The sequence below is a fragment of the Phascolarctos cinereus genome, unplaced genomic scaffold (genome assembly GCF_003287225.1).
Source record: "Phascolarctos cinereus isolate Bilbo 61053 unplaced genomic scaffold, phaCin_HiC Scaffold_726;HRSCAF=1367, whole genome shotgun sequence".
NCBI classification, from domain to species: domain Eukaryota; kingdom Metazoa; phylum Chordata; class Mammalia; order Diprotodontia; family Phascolarctidae; genus Phascolarctos; species Phascolarctos cinereus.
Genome location: NW_027556098.1, coordinates 393,865,117 through 393,885,639, shown reverse-complemented (window position 1 = coordinate 393,885,639; position 20,523 = coordinate 393,865,117). Strand labels below are relative to the sequence as shown.

General features: G+C 43.0%; 1 protein-coding gene across 1 annotated transcript in view; it reads left to right on the top strand.

Moving 5' to 3' along the window:
* Positions 1–20,523, top strand: part of LOC110199803 (uncharacterized) — a 59,959-nt gene that overhangs the window by 18,398 nt on the left and 21,038 nt on the right. Inside the window, exons 3-7 of the mRNA XM_078146227.1 lie at positions 3,115–3,177; positions 8,695–8,824; positions 10,055–10,145; positions 15,080–15,149; positions 18,037–18,173. Coding sequence (XP_078002353.1) covers positions 3,115–3,177; positions 8,695–8,824; positions 10,055–10,145; positions 15,080–15,149; positions 18,037–18,173 — 491 coding nt within the window. The remainder of the gene's footprint in view (positions 1–3,114; positions 3,178–8,694; positions 8,825–10,054; positions 10,146–15,079; positions 15,150–18,036; positions 18,174–20,523) is intronic.

Below are 20,523 nucleotides of genomic sequence, written 5' to 3'. Positions count from 1 at the left end.
AGGCATCTTCTAGAAGCCAGAAGGGGCCTGAGTTGACCTAGGTCAACCCCTTCATTTTACAAATGAGGACATTGAGGTCTAGGAGGTGAAGTGATTTGCTTCACGTCACATAGGTAGTAAATTCTAAGGGTCAGATTTGAGCCAAGAGTTAATGCTCTTAATCAGGGAAATGTTACATGGGAAATATAAAGTCCTCAGTTTAGGTTCAGAAAATTAATTGTACCAAGTACAAGATGGGGGGATTTAGTTTATAATAGGCTGAGTGTGCCAAGTGATAAATTGGTGGCCAAAAATGCTATTTCAGCACTCAGATACACTAATAAACAAATTTTTTCCAATTCAATTTAATTCAGTAAATACTTAAGTGCTTATCATGTGCCAAGTTCTGTGCTAGGTGCTGAAGATACAAGGACAAAGACTAAAAATACCTACCCTCAAGGGTCTTCTATTTTATTGAGGTCCTGCCACATGTCCACAGCTAAATAAATCTCAGGAATGTCGAAGGGTAGAGAGTGACGTGATCTGACCTGTACTTGAGAAAGATCATTTTGACAGCCCAGTGGAGGTTGGATTGGGGTAGAGAGAGGCTTGAGGAAGAGAGACTCACCTCGAAGCTGTGACAGTAGTCCAGGTGTGAGGTGATAAGGAATTGCGCCAGGGGGATGACAGTATCAGAGAAGAGAAGGGGGGGAATATACAAGATATATAATGAAGGTAGAAAGACCAGGCCTTGACAACAGCTTGGATATGGGGGCTGAGAGTTAATAATGGGTTGAGGATGACATCTAGGTTCTGAGCCTGTGGAACTGGAAAGATGGTGATGCCCTCAACAGTAATGTAGAAGTTGGGAAATGGGGAGGGTTTGGGGAAAAGATAATGAGTTCAGTTTGGGACATATTGAGTTTAAGATGTCTACAATTCTAGATGTTGGAAAGGCGGTTGGAGATTGGAGGTCAGCAGAGTTGGGGGCGGGAATTAACAGCATAGAGATGGTCATTAAATCCATGGGAGCTGATGAAATCACCGAGTGTAGTATAGAGGGAGAAGAGAAGAGGGCCCAGAACACTCACAGTCGGAGAGAGTGACCTGGATGGAGAACCTGAAAGAGAGCAGAAAGAGCAGTCAAGTAGGGAGGAGGAGGACTAGGAAAGGGCAATGTCATGGAAACCTCAAGAGAAGGGAGAATCAAGGAGGAGAGCATGGTACCCAGCATCAAGGCTGAAGAGAGGTCAAGGACAATGAGGATTGGGAGAAGGCTGCCAGGTTGGCAGTGAAGAGATCCTAAGTCACTTTGGGGAGAGCAGTTTCAGTCAGATCGGCAAGCCCAACTGCAGGTAGCTCAGAAGACAGTGGGAGGGGAGCAAGTAAAGGCACCAGTGTAATTGGCCTCCTCCAGTTTAGCCATAAGAGGGAGGAGAGAGATAGTATGATAATAGTGACTGAGACTGATTGAGACAACTTGCTTTCATTAATTGTCCAATTAAACTTTCACTAGGCACCTCAGAAATTTGCAAATGCTGCAGATTGGGGCTTGATTTATTGCTGTTGTCTAGACTTAAGGAAAAGGTGGAGAAAATGGTAACAATGCATATTAAGCTTTAAAATGTGTTCTGCTTATATTCCTCCTCCCATCTCCTATACTCCCCCCAAGAGCTGGATGTGGACACACCCATTTACCAGCCACATTGTGGGGGGCTTCACCTGTCAGGCTGTGGATTTTTGTACTTCATCCTAGAAGCAGCAGGAAACCGCTGTCTAAATCAGTGGAAGGAATGAGTCCACTGTACTTTACCCTGCTACATGAGGACTTTTGTGTTTTGATTCCAGGGCTCACATTTTAAGAGGGACATTGATACACAAACATTCCATAGGAAGATGATGAGGATATTGGGAATTCTGAAGACCATGACACATCATGACTACTTGATAGGACCGGGGATAAAGTTCTCCTCCAAGAGGAGAAGACCAGGGCAAGAGTGGGGCATGACAGCTGCCTTCAGTTATGTGAAGGGATGTCCAATGGAAGAGAGATGAAACCAGAGGTTCTTTAACCTACAACCCATAAACTTGGATTTTAACACTTTTTTTATACTGTATTTCAGTAGAATGAGTTTCCTTTTTTGCTCCTCTGTATTTCATTTTATCCAGATAAGGCGTCCATCAGTGTTGTTCAGTTGTTCTCCATGACCCCATTTGGGATCTTCTTGACAAAGATACTGTTGTGGTTTGCCATTTTCTTCTCTGGCTCATTTTCCAGAGGAGGAAACTGAGGCAAACAGGGTGAAGTGACTTGTCCAGGGTCACACAACTAGTAAGTGTCTGAGGCCAGATTTGAACTCAGGAAAATGAGTCTTCCTGACTCCAGCCTCTGCCCTCTATCCATAGCACCATGTAGCATCAGATTTACTAGAATACCAGAGGGAGCCCTGACACTCAGAAAAGGTTCAGACTTTTTCTGTTTGATCCCAGGGGAGGGCAGAACTAGATGCAGTGGGTGGTAGTTGTACGTAAAAGATGGCAGCTCGGTGTAAGGTGGAGCTTCCCAAAATGAGAGATGTCCCCAAATGGGATGGAGGCAGTCTTGCAAAGTAGTGGTCAGTGTATCACTGGAATGGTTAACCAGCTGCTGAATGACTATGTGTGTGCGTGTGGTGGTGGGGGGGGGGTGTTACTGGGAAGTTGAACCAAATGACCTCCAAATGACCTCACCAGATCACAACCTAAGGAACCTTAGAGAATCTCTGACCCAGTCAACCCCATCCATTCACAGCTAAGGAGACTGAGACCAAGACAGGTTAAGGCAATCCAGTCACACAGGTAAGAAGCCCTTCCAACTCAGAGCCTCTCTGTTTCAGGTGTGGCCCATCTTCCAACTGGACTGTAAGGTCTTTGAGGGCAGGAATTGTGGCATATGGTTGCTTCTGTATCCCCCGAGGTCTGGAGCACTTAGGGAGTATTCCTTGAATAATGACTGATTGAGACCTTTTGCTTTCTCTGATTGTCCAAAAATCTCATGTGATCAAAGGCCCAGATTCATTCACTGGACACTTGTACAGTGTCAAAAGGAAGCCTTATTTCTTCCAATTAATTGTTATCTTACATTTTTTTTGACAGTTCGTCAAGATTTTGCTATCCTTGAAGATGGAGCCTTGGCTCATTGCTTGCAGAAACAAGAAAGTAAGTCTTTTTTTTTTTTTTTGGCTAGGCAATGGGGTTAAGTGACTTGCCCAGGGTCACATAGCTAGTAAGTGTCAAGCGTATGAGGCTGAATTTGAACTGAGGTCCTCCTGACTCTAGGGCTGCCAAAAGTAAGTCTTTAGAAGCCAAAATTATCCTGGCAGCACCATGGAAAAAAAAAAAAGCTCATTGAAGCATCTTGTTTTTCACATCACAAATATTTCCCAGCACCTGGTATTCTCCCCAGCTCCCTGTCCAAAGACACAGCAGGTGTCTCTATTTTACAAACAGACACACACAAGTAAACCAATCAACTCAATGATGGACAACTTGTGTATGTAGGGGAGGGGGTGTTTTAATTACATGTCCTCTGCAGCCAAGATTGGGCGTTGCATTTCAACCGAGTTCTTCTGCACTTTGGTTATTATTGTTATTTATGTTACAGGAGTCATTGCACATGCTCTTCTCGTGGTTCCATCTGTTTAAAAATGCATTCTCACTCATATCTCTTGTTTCCTCGGAAAGCCAATGCTTGTCTCAATGTTTAAAAGCCTGATTCCTCGCTTCCTCTTTGTGCCCAGCAGCGGCATCTCTGAGTAAGGCACGAGAATTCTTTCCTGATCTTTTGCAATTGATTGAACTTTGTGAAATTGAGACTTTCCTCTTGCGCACAGATCACAAAGAGCGGTAAGGTTAGGAATCGACGCTCAACCTGCTTCCAGGACTGGGATTCTGTCCGACTGGTCCTTGGCTTGCTTCTCTCCTTTAACTCTTGCTCAGCTGAATGTTATTTGTACTTGTACATTCAATATTTCTGAAAATAAAGATAAATAAGTATAAAAATAATAAATGAAAGATAAATGAAAAAGATTTTCAAAAACTAAATGAAAGAAGGAAAAATATAAAAGTAATAACTAAATCAAAGAAAACTAAAAAATAAAAGCCAGGATGAAAATAAGTGGATGAAAACAAACAAATAAATGAATGAGTGGACGGATGGATGGATGAATAAATAAATCTGCTTCTCTCTCAGGCCAAGCAGGGTGCTTCCCTGCCCTTCCTATCATATGCCACCCTGCTCGATGAAATACCTTGCTAGTCTTTCATCTAGGATTTCAGTCATCATTTGGGTAGTTAGGCAACGAAGTGGATAGAGCTCTGGGCCTGACATCAGGAAGACCTGAGTTCAAATCTGCCCTCAAACACTTACTAGTTGTGTGACCCTGGGCAAGTCACTTCACCCTGTTTGCCTCAGTTTTCTCATCTGTAAAATGAGCTGCAGAAGGAAATGGCAAAATCACTCTACTATCTTTGCCAAGAAAACCCCAAATGTTGTCACGCAGAGTTTGAAATGACTGAATGACAAATTTTTGGGGGTTTTTTTGGTTTTTTTCCTTTTTTCTTTTCCTTTTTTTTTCTGAATGACAAATTTTAATCATCAAATAGTTGGTCAATACAAACAAGATAATTGTAATACCACTTTGGAGATGGTTTAAAAAATAATCAACTTTTACATTTAAAAAAAATATACTTATATATCAACAAGAGCAATAATTACAGACAGTAAATGCCCCTGGAACTTCCCAGGAGGAAGTACCCCTGCCCAGCCATGAGTCCCCTGGATCTGTTGTTCCTTGAGGGCAAGGACCATCTCCCCTTTTTATTTGTATCCCCAGTGCTTTCACACAGTTTCTGGCATATTTGTTGTGGTTCAGTCATGCCTGACTCTTATTGACCCCATTTAGGGTCTCCTTGGCAGAGATACTGGAGTGGTCTGTCATTTCCTTCTCCAGCTCATTTTACAAATGAGGAAACTGAGGCAAACAGGGTATAAAGTGACTTGCCCAGGATTACACAACTAGTAAGTGTCTGAGGCTGGATTTGAACTCATGAAGATGAGTCTTCCTGACTCCAGGCTCAGCGCTCTATGCACTATGGTTCCACCTAGCTGCTTTCTGAGATTACCTTCCATCCACTCGGTATGTAGCCTATATGTCCATAATTATGTGTATGTTATTTTCTTCATTAGAACAGAAGCTTTCTGAGGGCAAGAACTGTGCTTTTGCTAGTGTAGGAGGGCGAATTTGAACTTAGGTCTTTCTGACTGCAGGCTCAGAGCTCTATCTACTGACCCACCTAGCCAAACAGAAATTTAGTGACTTGCCCAAGGTCACACAGTTAGTGTCTGAGGCTACATTTGAACTCAGGTTTTCCTGACTTTAGGCTCATCTCTCTATGTACAGCATCACCTAGCTGCAATGTCTGACACATTGTAAGGCTTAATAATTCGGGTCTTCTTGACTCCAAACACAGCCCTTCTGGCACTTTAAAAAAAACCCTTTATTTTTCAAGCTTTTGGCACCATTAACCAATTAAAAAGGTCTCAAGATGGATATTGGGATGTTTACCCCCTACTTAAAGTCGGAAAATTGATATCAATGTGTGGTGCCTCATTCTCCAAATGCCTAATCCTTTGACTTCTCCACTGGAATTTTTTTTATTATTATTTTAATGGACAGTGTTCTTTTAATGGTTCCCATTTTAGGACTTAATGGAAAGCAGGCTGACATCAAGGTTTTATAGACAAGGGCCATTAAAAGAATGGCATAGAGATGGCCTCTTGGGACAGCCAACCTCTCTGTGATCCCCTGTGACTGGAGCAAATCACTCTCTCTGTCCTCGCCTCAGTTTCCTCATCTAGAAAATGAAGGGATTGGACTAGATGACCTCCTAGACCCTTCCATCTCTAAATAGGAAAGAAGGAAGGAAGGAAGAAAGGGAAGAAGGAAGGAAGGAAGGAAGGAAGGAAGGAAGGAAGGAAGGAAGGAAGGAAGGAAGGAAGGAAGGAAGGAAGGAAGGAGGGAGGGAGGGAGGGAGAGAGGAAGAAAGGAAAGAAGGGAAGAAGGGAGGAATGAGGGAAGAGGAGGGATAAAGAATGAAAGGAAAGAAGAAAGGTAAGAAGGAGGGAAGAGAAGAAAGGAAGAAAGGAGGAAGGAAGGGAGAGATGGAGGGAAGGAGAAAGGAAGGAAGGAGGGATGGAAGGGAAAGAGGAAGAGAAGGAAAGGAGGAGGAAAGGAGGATGGAGGGAAGGAGGGAGTAAGGAAGGCTTTTCTGCAGGCAATAGTCTCAGAACAGGAGATTCTGCACCTTTTTTTTTTGTCCTGAACCCTTCTGGCAGTCAGTCTGGGGAAACCTACCCTTACAATTATGTCTTTAGATGCAAAAACTAAAGTACAAAGGATTACAAAGGAAACTGATTATATTGAAATAGAGTTACCAAAAAAATTTAATTTAAAATTTAAAAAAATTTAATTCACAGACCCCAGGTTAAGACTCTCTGTTTGGAGCACGCTCTGGGACACTGAAAGTTTGAGTGACTTGTCCAGGGTCACTAAACCAGTAGCTGTTGGAGGTAGGGCTTGAACCCAGGTCTCCCTGCCTCTAAGGCCAGCTGTCTATCCACTAGGCCATGTTGCTTTGAAAACCATGAAAGCCTTATGAAAATGTGATTCATGATGATGTTACAAGTTTTGCTACAGATTTTTGGAGATCAGAGAGAAGTGACGCCAGTGCAGAGTCAAAGCCTTGCAGTCAGAAGAGCTGGCTTCACATCCCACTTGTGACGCCTCTCAGCTGTGAGACCACAGACCAGTTAATTTATCTCTCACTGCTTTCTTTCCTTCATCTGTAAAACGGTTATAATACCTATACTACAGAGCCCTCCTTACAGGGTTGGTTGTGAGGCTCAAATGAAATAATGTAGGGAAAGCACTCTGTGAACTTTAATGTTCTCTAACAACATCCATCATCGTCGTCATCATCATCATCATTAATATTATTATTACAAAGGCAGGTCTTTACACATCAAAAAGCCAGTTATTAGATTAATAATAAAAATAATAATAATCATTTTAATAACATCTGCTATGTGCCAGGCACCGTGCTAAGCGCCTTACAAATATTATCCCATCTGATCCTCACAACTGCCCTGGAGGTAGGTACTGTTATTTATAATCACTTTCTGACAGTCCTAACCCCTGGATGTGTGACCTCAATGTTGCTCCCTCCTCAGTCCCTGTCTGTGGCTGCAGCTTGAGTCGCCACTAGAGGGCGTTCCGAGTCTTTGGGGAACCCCAGCCTTTTCCCCGCCCCACCTACTAAATCCATGGTTAAGCATCACCTCTGTGGCCCTTAATGGGCTTCTGCAATCTCTCGCCGTCAAGACAGGTCCGTTATTCTATTTGCAGGCTTCAGGTTTGACTAAAGCTAGAACTGAAATGTCCTGCTCTGCTCCTGAGGTCAAAGACATCACTGTTGTGTGCTTCTGAATTGTCCCTACAGAGCCTCAGGTTTGCTGCCATTCCTTATTTGGAACACCCACTTTGGACCCAGGTCCCCTCCTCAGTCTATTCTGGACCTGTTATCTGGAATTGGGCAGTGGGCAACAAAGCCACCAATTGGCACCCATTCTTGCATTACCTGGTATGGGTATGGGGCCTCTTCTTAGGACCACAGCCTGACCCTATGATGTGGTCTAGAGGTTTAGGGGTGCTGGGACCCTGAGATCATGACACGTGGGTCCTGTCTGAAAGAATTCGACTCAAGCCTTCTTTGAGCCAAAGACAAAGTTTATTAAAGATCTGCCATATTAGCCTTCTGCAGTTTATTTTTATTTTGTTTTTGTTTTTGGCTAGGCAATGAGGTTAAGTGACTTGCCCAGAGTCACACAGCTAGTAAGTGTTATGTGTCTGAGGCCGGATTTGAACTCAGGTCCTCCTGAATCCAGGGCCGGTGCTCTATCCACTGCGCCACCTAGGGGCCCCTAGCCTTCTGCAGTTTAGATGCTGCCAGGGTGAACTGCCCAACAAAGAGGATTTGTTCGCCCAGCTCTGCTCAGCACAGGGCTTGTCTGGTGCCTTCCTTCCATCAGGGATTTAATTAGTATCTGTCAAATTGAATTGTTCCCACAAACCACTCTACATCCATCTTTCTGGATTTCTTTTGAAGTTTCCTCATAAATGATGTTTGCCTCTTTTCTTCACCTATTTTTTTTTAGGTGACTGGGGTTAAGTGACTTGCCCAGGGTCACACAGCTCCAACCCCAGATATTTTCACCGGCTGTCCCCCACGCCTAGAATGCTCTGTCTCCTCATCTCTGTCTAATGCTTCCCCTCTCTTACTTATCACCACTTCATCCTGTCTGTGACTTGTCTCCCCTGTTAGATTGGGAGTTCCCTGGGGCAGGGACTGGCTTTTGCCTCTCTTTGCATCCCTGGCACTTAGCACCATGTCTGCCTGCCTGCTGTATCAGTCCAATGAGGTCATCGGACCTCTGAGGTTCCTCCATGCACTAAATTTCTGATCTTATGACAATTTTCCCCGAAGCTGGTTATTTTAAAAGCCTCAGGATATTTCTTGAACGACTAAAGCAGGAAGGCAGGTCGAGAACTACGCAGATGCGTTTTGTTGCAAATAGAGTGTCTAATCAGGCTGTTCTACCTCCTTTTTTTCATACAGTCGAACAACATTATGCATCCAATGTGCAGAAGAGTCAGCTTGTTCAGATGGACATTCGGATAGCCCGGAAACTACAAGATGTGGAAAACCAGGGAAGCGAACTGGGAAAATCTCACCAACAGAAAAAAATGTAGGGGAACACTGAGCCTGCATCCTTCACCCCTAGTTTTTCTGTTCCACAAATTCTTTGAACTGCCCCCACCCATTTTTGTTTCTGTAACTCCTACTAGGGGAGGAAGCCTGGGGAAATGGAAAGAGAAGGGGATTTGTCATCAAAGGTTTTTTATTGTTTGGTCATTTCAGTTGTCTTTCACTCTTCATGACCCCACGTAGGGTTTTCTTGGCAAAGATACTGGAACAGTTTGCCATTTCCTTCTCCAACTCATTTTACAGATGAGGAAACTGAGGCAAACAGAGTGAAATGACTTGCCCAAGGTCATACAGCTAGAGTCTGAGGTCAGATTTGAACTCACAGTCTTCTGTGCACTATGGCGCCACCTAGCTGCCTGTAATCAGAGGACCTGGGTTTAAATCCTCTTCTTGCTTTCTGCGTTACCTTGAGCAAGTCACTTCTCTCTAGGCCTCTGTTTCTTCATCTGTTAAATAAGGGGCCATTCGTGGACAAATGACCTCCAACGTCCCTCCTGTCTCTAAGTCAATGATCCGATGATCTGATTAATGACAAAAATGAAATATTCTCTATCTCCTCCACTGCACACAGAGTAAGTCAATTAACCTTTCTGTCCTCAGTTTCCTCACCTGAAAAGAATGGTTTGGACTAAATGATGTCTGAGGGCTCTTCCAGTTCCAAACCTACAATCCTATAAAACACAACATATTTTCAGAGATTGCGGAATAAGATGTAAACTGAGACCATTTCATTTTTGTCCCTGTATCTCCAGAGGCACACAGTGCCTGGGCCATGTTGTTGTTGAGCTATTTCAGTTACGACCAACTCTTCATGACCCCATTTGGGGTTTTCTTGGCAAAGATACTGAAGCAGTTTGCCATTTCCTTCTCCAGCTCATTTGACAGATGAGGAAACTGAGGCAAACAGGATGAAGTGACTTGCCCAGGGTCACACAGCTAGGAAGTGTCTGAGGCCAGATTTGAACTCAGATCTTTCTAAGTCCAAGTCTAGTGCTCTATTTACTGCACCACCTAGCTGCCCTGCCTGGCCAGTAGTAGTTGCTTAATAAATGTTTGTTAATGGTTAGAAGCAGATCTAGAAGTTGGGTTATTCCTTTTGGGCCAGCAGGACCATTTCCCCATCCTTGCACACCAAGGTTGAAAATTGAACCTACCATAAAATAGGATGTTCTTTGTCCTCCGCTTACTCACTCTTCTCACTGATATTTAGGGAAGAGAGTGACTCCAAGCTGGCTCGATCAATCCAGGAAGAAATTCACCGGAAAGCAGAGGAGTGTCGGCAGAGAGAAGAAGACGACCAGGTGTGGGGCAGGATGGCGCCAGGGCTTTGGCCCTGCCCAGATTGAGTGGGGAATGTTGGGTTCCTGCTGAGGCACCATGGTGTCAGAAGGAGGTTAACAAGCTGGCAAGCATTTAGAGCACTCCCTGAAACCTATGACGTAACATTCAGATTTCTGGTTCTAATCCCTTGCTGGACAGTGACAATGTCCTTTGTAATTCCTTTGTCTACTGTTGTTCAGTCATTCAGTCATGCATGACTCTTCCAAGGACCATGGCCCACCATGCTCTTCTGTCTTCCACTATCTCTCTAAGGCTGTTCCAGCTCACCTTTGTTGCTTCCGTGACACCATCTCTCCATCTCATCCTCTGCCATCCCCTTCTCCTTCTGCCTTCAATCTTTCCCAGCACCAGGGTCTTTTCCAGTGAATCCAGTCATTTCTCAAAGGCCCATTTCAGTGTCAAGATCAATCTATCTCTGATGTCCTTGAGGAAGGTCCTCCCTTTACTGGTGGAGACTTCAGCCCTTCCTGTGCAGCTTGTCCATACCCTCCCATAAATCTGCCATAGAGGGTCCATCCTGGGTTCTGAGAGCCTCCCTTGTGTATGTTGAATTTATGGGCTACCAGCGCAGTACATAGGCAATCAGATACCCCTTGTGTTCCCTTTCCTTGGCCTCAGTTTCCTCATCTGTAAAATGAAGGGATCAAACTCGAGGCCCTCTGAGACTTAGATTGTAAGCTCCTTGAGGACAGGGCCTGTTTTTTGCCATTCTTTATGTCCCCATTGCTTAGCACAGTGCCGGGCACATAGTAGGTACTTAATAAATGCTTGTTGGCTGACTCTAAGATTCCTTTTAGTTCTAAATCTATAATCCTGTAACCTCTGACATAGAAAGATCTAACAAATGCTTGTGGCTTGAAGAGGTCTGTGCTTTTAACAACCTGAAAGGTCGTGACTCTTTTGAATTATTTTTAATAATAACAATTCATAGGATGCTTTAACAGTTGCAAAAACTTTTACATACATTATCTCACTTGATCCTCATGACAACATTGTGAGGTAGGCGTTATAGCAACATTATCCTTGTTTTGCAGATGAAGAAGCTGAGGCTTAGAGAGGTTAAATGACTTGGAGGATCTTAGGAAGGAAAACAAGCATTTATTAAGTGCCTATTATATACCAAATGCTGTGCTAAGCACTTCATAAATATTGTCTCATTTATCCTCACAACCACCTTGGCAAGGAGGTGCTATTATGATTCCCATTTAACAGTTGAGGAAATTGAGGCAGGCAGAGGTTAAGTGACTTGCCCAGCTGGTAAGTATCCAAGGCTGGATTTGAAACCAGTTCTTCTCGACTCAAAAGTCCAGCACTCTATTCACAAAGACATCCAGCCTCTGGTGAGGCCTTTACTGAAATAATTTCTGGATCTCTATTTCCTCTTGGAGGTAGGAGGGTACAGAGGTTTAAGAAGTCCTGGGTTCCAATCTCATTTTTTATTTTTACCACCTGGGTGACTTTAGGAAAGTCATTTGATCTTTCTGAGCCTCAGTTTCCTCCTCTGTAAAATCAGGGTCATTGGACTAGATGGCCTTGCCTCCTAGATCCCTTCCAGCTCTACACCTATCATTCTATTTAATTCAATAAACAGTTAATGTTTATTTAATGTATTAAAGTGTCTACTATATGCCAGGCACTGTGCTAAGCAGTGGGGATGCAAAAAAAGGGGAAAAAGCAATCCCTGCCCTCAGGGAGCTTACAGCCTAATGGGAAAGACAACATGCAAACACACATATATACATATATATGTAAACATATATACATATATATGTAAACATATATATACATATATATATATACATATATATATATGTATATATATATATATATATATACACATACACACATGTACCAACCTATCCACAGTATAAATGGGGATTAAAGATAGAACGCACTGGAATTAAGAGGGATTTTGATTATACCTCTCTGATCACGCGTTTCCTTTCCCCTCATGAATTACAGTGACAAAATGAAAAAACAATAATAAGCCATCATCTTGTACCTTGGATTCCACTGTATGAATCGTCATATTTATTTTAGGACATGGTAGACTTTGGAGATGAGAGTCCTACTGGTAGTTGGTCTTCACTGCCCCCTTGTGGTGAAGGTTCTTTAGAGCCCTCATTTCCTTCACATTCCTCCTCTCATTGTTTTTTCTTTCATAAAGAAATCTGAAAGGGTCCAAGATTTAGAATTGGAACCATTGCCATTATAGAGATGAGAAAACTGAGACCCAGAGAGTAAAGAGATTTATCCAAAGTCATCCAGGTACTTAAGTAGTAGGGGTGGAATTTGAACCCAGGTGTATTTTAGCTCCAGAACAATTAAGCACGTAGTAGGTGCTTAATAAATGTTTATTGATTGATGTTTCTCTAATTCTACCTTAGTAAATTCTTACAGAAGGATTTGAGGATCTTTGAGCCTAGAGACAGCGAGAACAGTTGGGTTCTCTTGCACCATGTGATTTTGCCCCCTTCCTTGGCAGCCCAATGGATAGAGCATTGGGCCTGGAGTCAGGAAGACTTGAGTTCAAATCCTTCCTCAGGCACTTATTCTCTGACCCCAAGAAAATCACTTAACCCCTGTCTGCTTCAGTTTTCTCATCTGTAAAATGGGGATAATAATAGGACCTACCTCCTAGGGCTGTTGTGTATCCTACCTGGAGAAAGTGTTTATAAAGCACTTTGCAAACCTTAAAGAACTATATAAATGCTAGCTAGATAAATAGGAAGGCTATTATTATCAGTATTACATCCAGCACTTCTGGGTACAGCTGGCCACATAAATCTGGGAATTGGTTACCCTAAACTGAGACTGTAGAAAAAAAATAGAGTTCAGAGCAGCTAGTTGGTACAGTGGATAGAGCACCAGCCCTGAAGTGAGGAGGACCTGAGTTCAAATCTGGCCTCAGACCAAACACTTGACACGTACTAGCTGTGTGACCCTGGGCAAGTCACTTAACCCCAACTGCCTAAAAAAAAAGAGAGAGAGAAATAAAAAATAGAATTCACATGACCATATTGTTCTCGTGGCTGAGTGGTCATTCAGAGCTTTGCCTGACAGTTGCTCCCCACACACAGGTGACCAGCAAAATCTGACTACCCTAGGAGTGGACATTGTAGCTCTGTGATCTGTAAACATGACATCTCAGATTCTCAGTTAGAAGGACCTTAGATTCTGAGCTGAAAGGAAACTTTGGGGTCAGTGAGGCAAATACCCTCATCTTACAGATGAGGAAATTGGGGTTCACTGAGGTCAAGTGACTTATCCAAGGTCACACAGGTGTCTGTGGCAGGTTTTCAACTCAGAGCTTCTTGACCTCACATTTAGTGCCTTAATCATTATACCACCTTATCTCTCAAGGACTCTGTAATTCTGGAGGGTTCACAGATTACCTAGATACATAGCTAGATAGCACTAGACCATGATTTTCTCCTATAACTGCAAGTCTCTTGTTCCTAAAGTTTACCATGTCCAAAAACAAATATGGTGGGAGCATATTGACTTGGAAAACCACAAATTAACATTATCTATGTTGTTTTATATTTTTAGTTATTTTGTTAACCATTTTCTGATCATATTTTAATTTGGTTCAGCTGTACTGGGGAGTTTGGTGCTGGGAGCCAAAGAGTGCTGGCCTCATTACTTTCCTTTGAATAGGATCCAGTTCATCAGTGTCTTCCCTATTGCAATGGAAAGTCAAAGGCTCAAGGTTCAGATCCTGACTCGGTCACTTACTTATCTGTGTGACTTGAGCAAGAGGCTGAATTTCTCTGAGTCTCAGTCTCCTGATCTATGAAATGAGAGGGCGGAACTAGATGACCCTTCCAGCTCAATATCTATGATGCTATGACCCTACAGTTCAGCACCCAGAACTGGGCACAGTTCTTAGGGACTAAAATGTTTTCATGCAGGTGTTTCTTTTAATTGACAATAGAAACCAATGGAAAAATTATATCCTACCATAAATGGGGTAGCATAGCTGGGGGGCGGGGTAGGGCGGAAAGAAGGAAGAGGAAGTTAATAACCAACTTTTAATTTTTATTTATTTTTAAAATTTCTAATTTTTATTCTGAACTTAGCAAACACCACCTAAAATGAACATTTCCATGCACAATGGATAGCAGATAAATAAGATGTACAGGAAACTGCCAACCTCAGTTATGGTCAGCTTACTTTTTCTGTTACATATATAACATAGCATGCAGCTTTCAAAGGTGTCATATTTGTCTGTGTTTCCTTCTGTTCTTTTTAGTGCATTTAAAAATGTTCCTGTGAACCTCTTTTCTTTCATTTATTTTTTTGGCCATCCTTTCTCTATTCTTTTCTCTTTACCCTCTACCATGGAAAAAAGGAAGGAAAGAATGAGAGGAGGGAAGGAGGAAGGAAGGAAGGTAGGAAGGAAGGAAGGTAGGAAGGAAGGAAGGAAGGTAGGAAGGAAGGAAGGAAGGAAGGAAGGAAGGAAGGAAGGAAGGAAGGAAGGAAGGAAGGAAGGAGGAAGGAGGGAGGAGGGAGGAGGAGGGGAGGGAGGGAAGGAAGGAGGGAGGGAGGGAGGGAAGGAGGGAAGGAAAGAAGGAAGGAAGGAAGGAAGGAAGGAAGGAAGGAAGGAAGGAAGGAAGGAAGGAAGGAAGGAAGGAAGGAAGGAAGGAAGGAAGGAAGGGTAAAAACCTTGTAATAGCTATGTACATGTTGTATCTGTGGCCTCTCTGTCAGGAGGCAGGAATACCCAACTTTTTACAAGTGCGTGGTGTACAGAGCAAAGTCGACTGGCATGGGTAGGTTTCACCAGCCTGCTTCAAATGCCTAAGAGGGCTCCCAAGGGCTATTTTCTGAGTGTTTTGGTTTATCCCTTTTCCTGCTTATTTGAGAAGTCTTTGTTTTTCTCCTGTCACAGGAAATGGCCAAGAAATTGCAAGAGTTAGAAGAAGAGGCGTCTTTCCTTCCAAGCTCCCACAGCATGAGAGGTATAGAACCGAGGAGGAGAGCAGAAATGAATCCAGTCCCTGACTGGTGGTGGTGGTGGTTTCTTTTTCACCATCAATTTTTATTGATATCTCTGTCTTTTCCATTGTTGATATTTGCCAACATAAGTTATTCCTTATAACAAAAAAGAAAAAAGATTTTAAAAAAAATTCAGCAAAATTAGCAAAAACTTTGAAAAAGATCAACGGTCTTCACAGTGTTCCGCACCCATAGTCCCCACCTCTTCAAAAAACGGGACCAGTGGGTGGGCAGGGGCATGCCTTCTCATATTTCTTCTTAAGATTCAGACAAAGGTGTCGTATTCTGAAATATTCATGTGAAAAATTGTCCCAGATAAACAATAATAAGAGAAATGTATAGCATAACAACTCTAAGCCTTCACCTCACACCCAGAAAAAATGGCAAAGATGCCAAAAGATGGGAAACTGAATGCCATCTAAAATCACACATATTTCACCAATTATGATTTATGCAGCTGGTGGCACAGTGGATAGAGAGCTCTGGGCCTGGAGTCAGGAAGTCCTGATTTCCAATCAGGACTCAGACACTAGCTGAGCAACCCTGGACAAGTCCTTTAACCTCTGTTTGTCTCAGTTTCCTCGTCAGTAAAATGGGTGTTATAATAGCACCTACCTACTACTATAAAACAGGGATAATTATAGGACCTACCTTCCAGGATTGTTATGAGGATCAAATAAGGTATTTGTATAGCACTTAGCATAGGGCCTGGACCATACTAGGCACTATAGAAATGCTTATTCTCTTCCCTTCCCTTTAATCATGCCTACACTCCCTTGTATAGTAATACTATATCAGTATTTACCATACCAGGTAGCCAGGTAGTACAGTAGATAGAGTGCAGGCCTGGAGTCAGGAAGTCTTGAGTTCAAATTCAGCCTTAGCTGTGTGACCCTGGACAAGTCACTTAACCCTGTTTGCCTCAGTCTCCTCATCTGCCAAATAAGCTAGAGAAGGAAATGGCAAACCACTCCAGTATCTTTGCCAAGAAAACCCCAAATGGGGTCATGAAAAGTTGGACATAAACGAACAACAAATATACCATACTGCCTGTTCACTCTAATCTCACAGCAAAAATAGAGATATGTTGGGGCAGCTAGGTGGCACAGTGGATAGAGCCCTGGAGTCAGGAAGACCTGAATTCAAATCCAGCCTCAGACACTTACTAGCTGTGTGACCCTAGGCAAGTCACTCAAACCCCAATTGCTTTCTCCCACCAAAAAAAAAAAAATACCAAAGAAAAACAAGAAAAAGTAGTGGTATGTCTCCCACATCAAGAAATAAAGAAGATAAAATGGAGAAAGTCTTTTCACAAAGATTATCGTTGTTTTTCCTCAAAGGAAATAAAGAGGAAAAGTTTATATTTCAGCCCCTGAGAGCATTGAGGTGGAATCTTGTACTCTGGAGTATTGTGGTCAGCTGGGACACCAGAAAAGCATCAATAAACTCTCCAAAGGAGGCAGCCAGGATGGCAAAGGGCCTCAAGTTCGTGCTCTGTGAGGACAGGTTGAAGGAACTGGGGATGATGAGCCTGGAGAAGAGTGGGCTGGGTGAGGGGGAGCGTGACAACTGTCTTCAGATATCTGAAGTATTATCAGTTAGGTGCTGTTGCTCAGTCTGACTCTGCATGACCCCATTTGGGGTTTTCTTAATGGCAGAGATACTGGTTTGCCATTTCCTTCTCCAGCCCATTGGACAGATGAGAAAACAGAGGCAAACAGGGTTAAGTGACTTGCCCAGGGTCACCAGCTAGTAAGTGTCCGAGGCCGGATTTGAACTCATAAAGATGAGTCTTCCAGACTCCAGGGATGGTGCTCTGTGCATTATGGAGCCATCTAGCTGCCCATGGAAAAAAGGTTAGGGTTTTTTTTTCCCCTTTGGCCCCATAAGGCAGAACCAGAAACAATGGGGGAAAGTTGAAAAGAGGCCGACTTCGGCCTGTTATGAGAAAGAATTCCCTAACGATTAGACCACAGATCGTAGGTCTAGAGGCGGAAGGAAGCTCCGGGTCTTCTGGTTTTACAGAAGAGGAAATTGAAGCCCGGGGGTGTGAAGACCTGCCCAAAGTCACCCAAGGGAAAGATGGCATCAGAATGGGACCCGGTCCTCTGACTCCAAAGAGAGAGCTGTTTGCCCTGAGGAGAACCGTTCCTTACCCTCAGGCTCTCTAAAGCCTATGTGGTTTGGGGAAGAGGGAGGTCGTGGCAGATTGAAGGGTTGGACCTAAGATTCAATCAACAGAGGGAATTCCCAGTAAGGGAGCTTCCTCTGTTGGAGTAGGTCAGCTCTTCATGCGGGCCTTAGAGGCTTAGGATTTCATCTCTCTTGGTTGGGGACCGTTTCCTTATGGCGTCCAAGTCCCATTGCAGAAAGCTGTTGCCATCTGAAGGAAGATAAGACCTTCTGCAGATCAAAGAGTGCAGAGCGTGTGGCTGAAGGGCACCCAGCTTGTCTGGGTCAGAGAGAGGACTAGAACCTAGGTCTTCCATGCTCCAAGGCTGGCTCTCTACCTACCATGTCATGGATATTTTAAAAAATTATAGCTAAAAAATTCCGCTCTTCAGATATAGAAATCAGAGCAAGATACCCAGCTGGGGTCAAACAGGGGCCACTAAACTGGACGTAAGGATTCCCCGTATTGACCACATGTTGACTTAGTTTTAAAATGTAACGTTATCTATGTTTTATTGTGGTTTTACTTATTTTGTTAAATACTTCCCAGTTACGTTTTAATTGGGCTCAGGCAGCACTAGGGGGTCCCCTTGGCTGTGTGTTTGATACCTCCGCTCTAGAAATCCTTTCTTCAATCTGAGCTGAAGTTGATGGACGTGATTGCTTCCTCTTACTTAGATGTGAATCACCCCCAACATGACAGCACAGACTCCATCAACTGGCAGATGGCTGAATTGGAACTCCAGAGTCAGGAGCAGCTCCAACAAGATGAAGAATTGGCCTGGAGATTGCAGGAAGAAGAGGAGACTCACATAGTAGGTGCAGAAAAGTTCTTGACCCACACATTTTTCTTGATCATTTCAGACAAAAGGTGGAATTTTTTCTTTCTTTAGACCCAATCTCCAAACTTTTTTCATATGTTTCCCTATTAGAAAATTGCATACATATACTAATAATCCTGAACCTTATAGAACTGTGAGAATAACATTTTCTAAAGGACGAGACAAAGATAACAAAGTGGTTGATCCTGGAGGCACTAGGGAGCCACTGGACTTTATTGAGTAGTGGGGAATGACATGGTCAGACCTGTGTTTGGGAAAATCCCTCTGGCAGTTGAGTGGATTCAATGGGGATAGACTTGAGGCAGAGGATCAAATTAGGAGGCTATTAGTATGTCCAAGTAAGAGATGAGGGTCTGTACTAGAGTGGTGGCTGTGAGGAGAGAGAAGGGTGTTACGTATAGGGGAGGGAGAGATTATGGAGGTCAAAACCGATTGGATATGGAGGGGAAGAATCTAAGATGGCATGGGGCCTGTGAGTTGGGGGGATTGGGAGGATGGTAGTGCCCTCGATAGAAAGAGGAAGTTTGCAAAGTTTTAAAAATGAATGTTTAAAAATTTTTTGCATGTAACTGGGGAAAAATAAAATGCTAAATAAAAATTCAAAAAGAAAAGAAAATAAAAGAAATTTGAAAAAAGAAAAAAAAGAAATAGGGAAGTTTGGAAGAAAGGTAGACATACAAGGAAGAGTAAAATGAAGCTTGTGATATAATTCATAACCCACCCATACTAGACCTTTTTAAATGACTCACTGTAGCCCACCCAAACCCAAAAGGAAATGGTACAGAAAAAGGTCATGCTGGGGGTTTTCCCATCAGTACCTCTGTCACTACTGCTGTGGGTTCCATGGTGGCAGTAGATTGGTTAAACTGACCCAAAGAGCCAACAGCCAACTCAGAATTGGGTTGGTTGGGAAATGCCCAGGGAGGTTGGAGGTGGAATAGAGGAGGATTTCAGGGGGCACAGATGAGCATGAAGCCTGGTTGTGTTAGAGACAAGCCCCACCAGTGTCTATTGCAAGGAGAGTGGGATGTGACCCTTCTTCCCACTCTGATGTATTGATCGCACCTTTCTTGGGGTCAGGCAATCACCCTCACTTTGGCTACTACCATTTTTGCTTTAACCATTTTTTTAAAAACCCAGTTTACCCAAATCTCCAGGGTTGAGGGACTGTTCTATATTCTCTTTGCCTCCCTAGTGCCTACCTATCACATTTCCTGACACACAATAGGCACTTAATAATGCTGACTGACTTGAATTCCATTTGTACTCTTAGGGGAATAGCCTTCATTATCATTATCAGCTATTACTGTTATTACTCTAGCAGTGAAGATATTAGCAAGCACCCACCTATTTTTTTCATCTGAGTTCACAAACCCTTGAAATCTTTCCACTGACACCTTTGGGGTCTATGTACCTCAGGCTAAGAAGCCCTGCTCTCAACGACAGGCTTTAAAACGCTCTTAGATTACTTATGACATTCTCAGATGTTACGTTCTCTTGTTTTAATCAAAGGATGGTGGAACAAATTCATTTCTACCAAGAGTCTTATAAATGCACATGGGAGATGCCTTGTTTTAGGGCTGCATCTGACTCTACCATCTCAAGTGTTTTTTTTACAACCAACAAAAAGTAAATAGGCATGGAAGTGTGTTATAGTCTTCACACCTCAACCTGTCCATTGTGTGACCACCAAGAGGCTGGAGGAGATAATTTCCAATCAGTTTTAAACTGTTGGAAATCATTTTCTTCAGTTTCCTACCTCAGAAATCAACAAACCCTACAAATCAGGGTGTGATTTATTACTTTGTTGATTAGAGAGACTTAACAGTGATGGAGAAAATGCTAATGATGTATATTACACTTAAGAGTCATGTCCTACATACCTGTTCGTTTGTTTGTTTTGGGGGAGTTGTTTGTTAAATATTGACCAGCACAACCCTGGGTCTAATCCAGCCTTATCATTTTACAGATGGAGGAAATTAAGGCCCAGAGAAATTAAATGATTGGGCTAAGGTCACACAGATGATGGTAGCCAAGCTGCTAAACAGTATAACATGGATGAAGATGCAAGAACTGACCAGGGTGGTTAGAGAAGGAATTCCAGTTTAGAAGGCCCAAGACTCCAGATCACAGGGATTCTGAGTAGAGCTATAGGGCAGAACTGGAGTCAGGAACCCCTGGGTTCAAGTCCCACCTTCGATTCTGATACTGAGTGGGGAAAAAGGCCTTAGGATTATAAATCAAGATGGAATGTTTATCTGAAGGCAATGGGGGTAACCCAAGAGATCTTAAGAGTCACAAAAATCTCTAAACCAGGGATTCT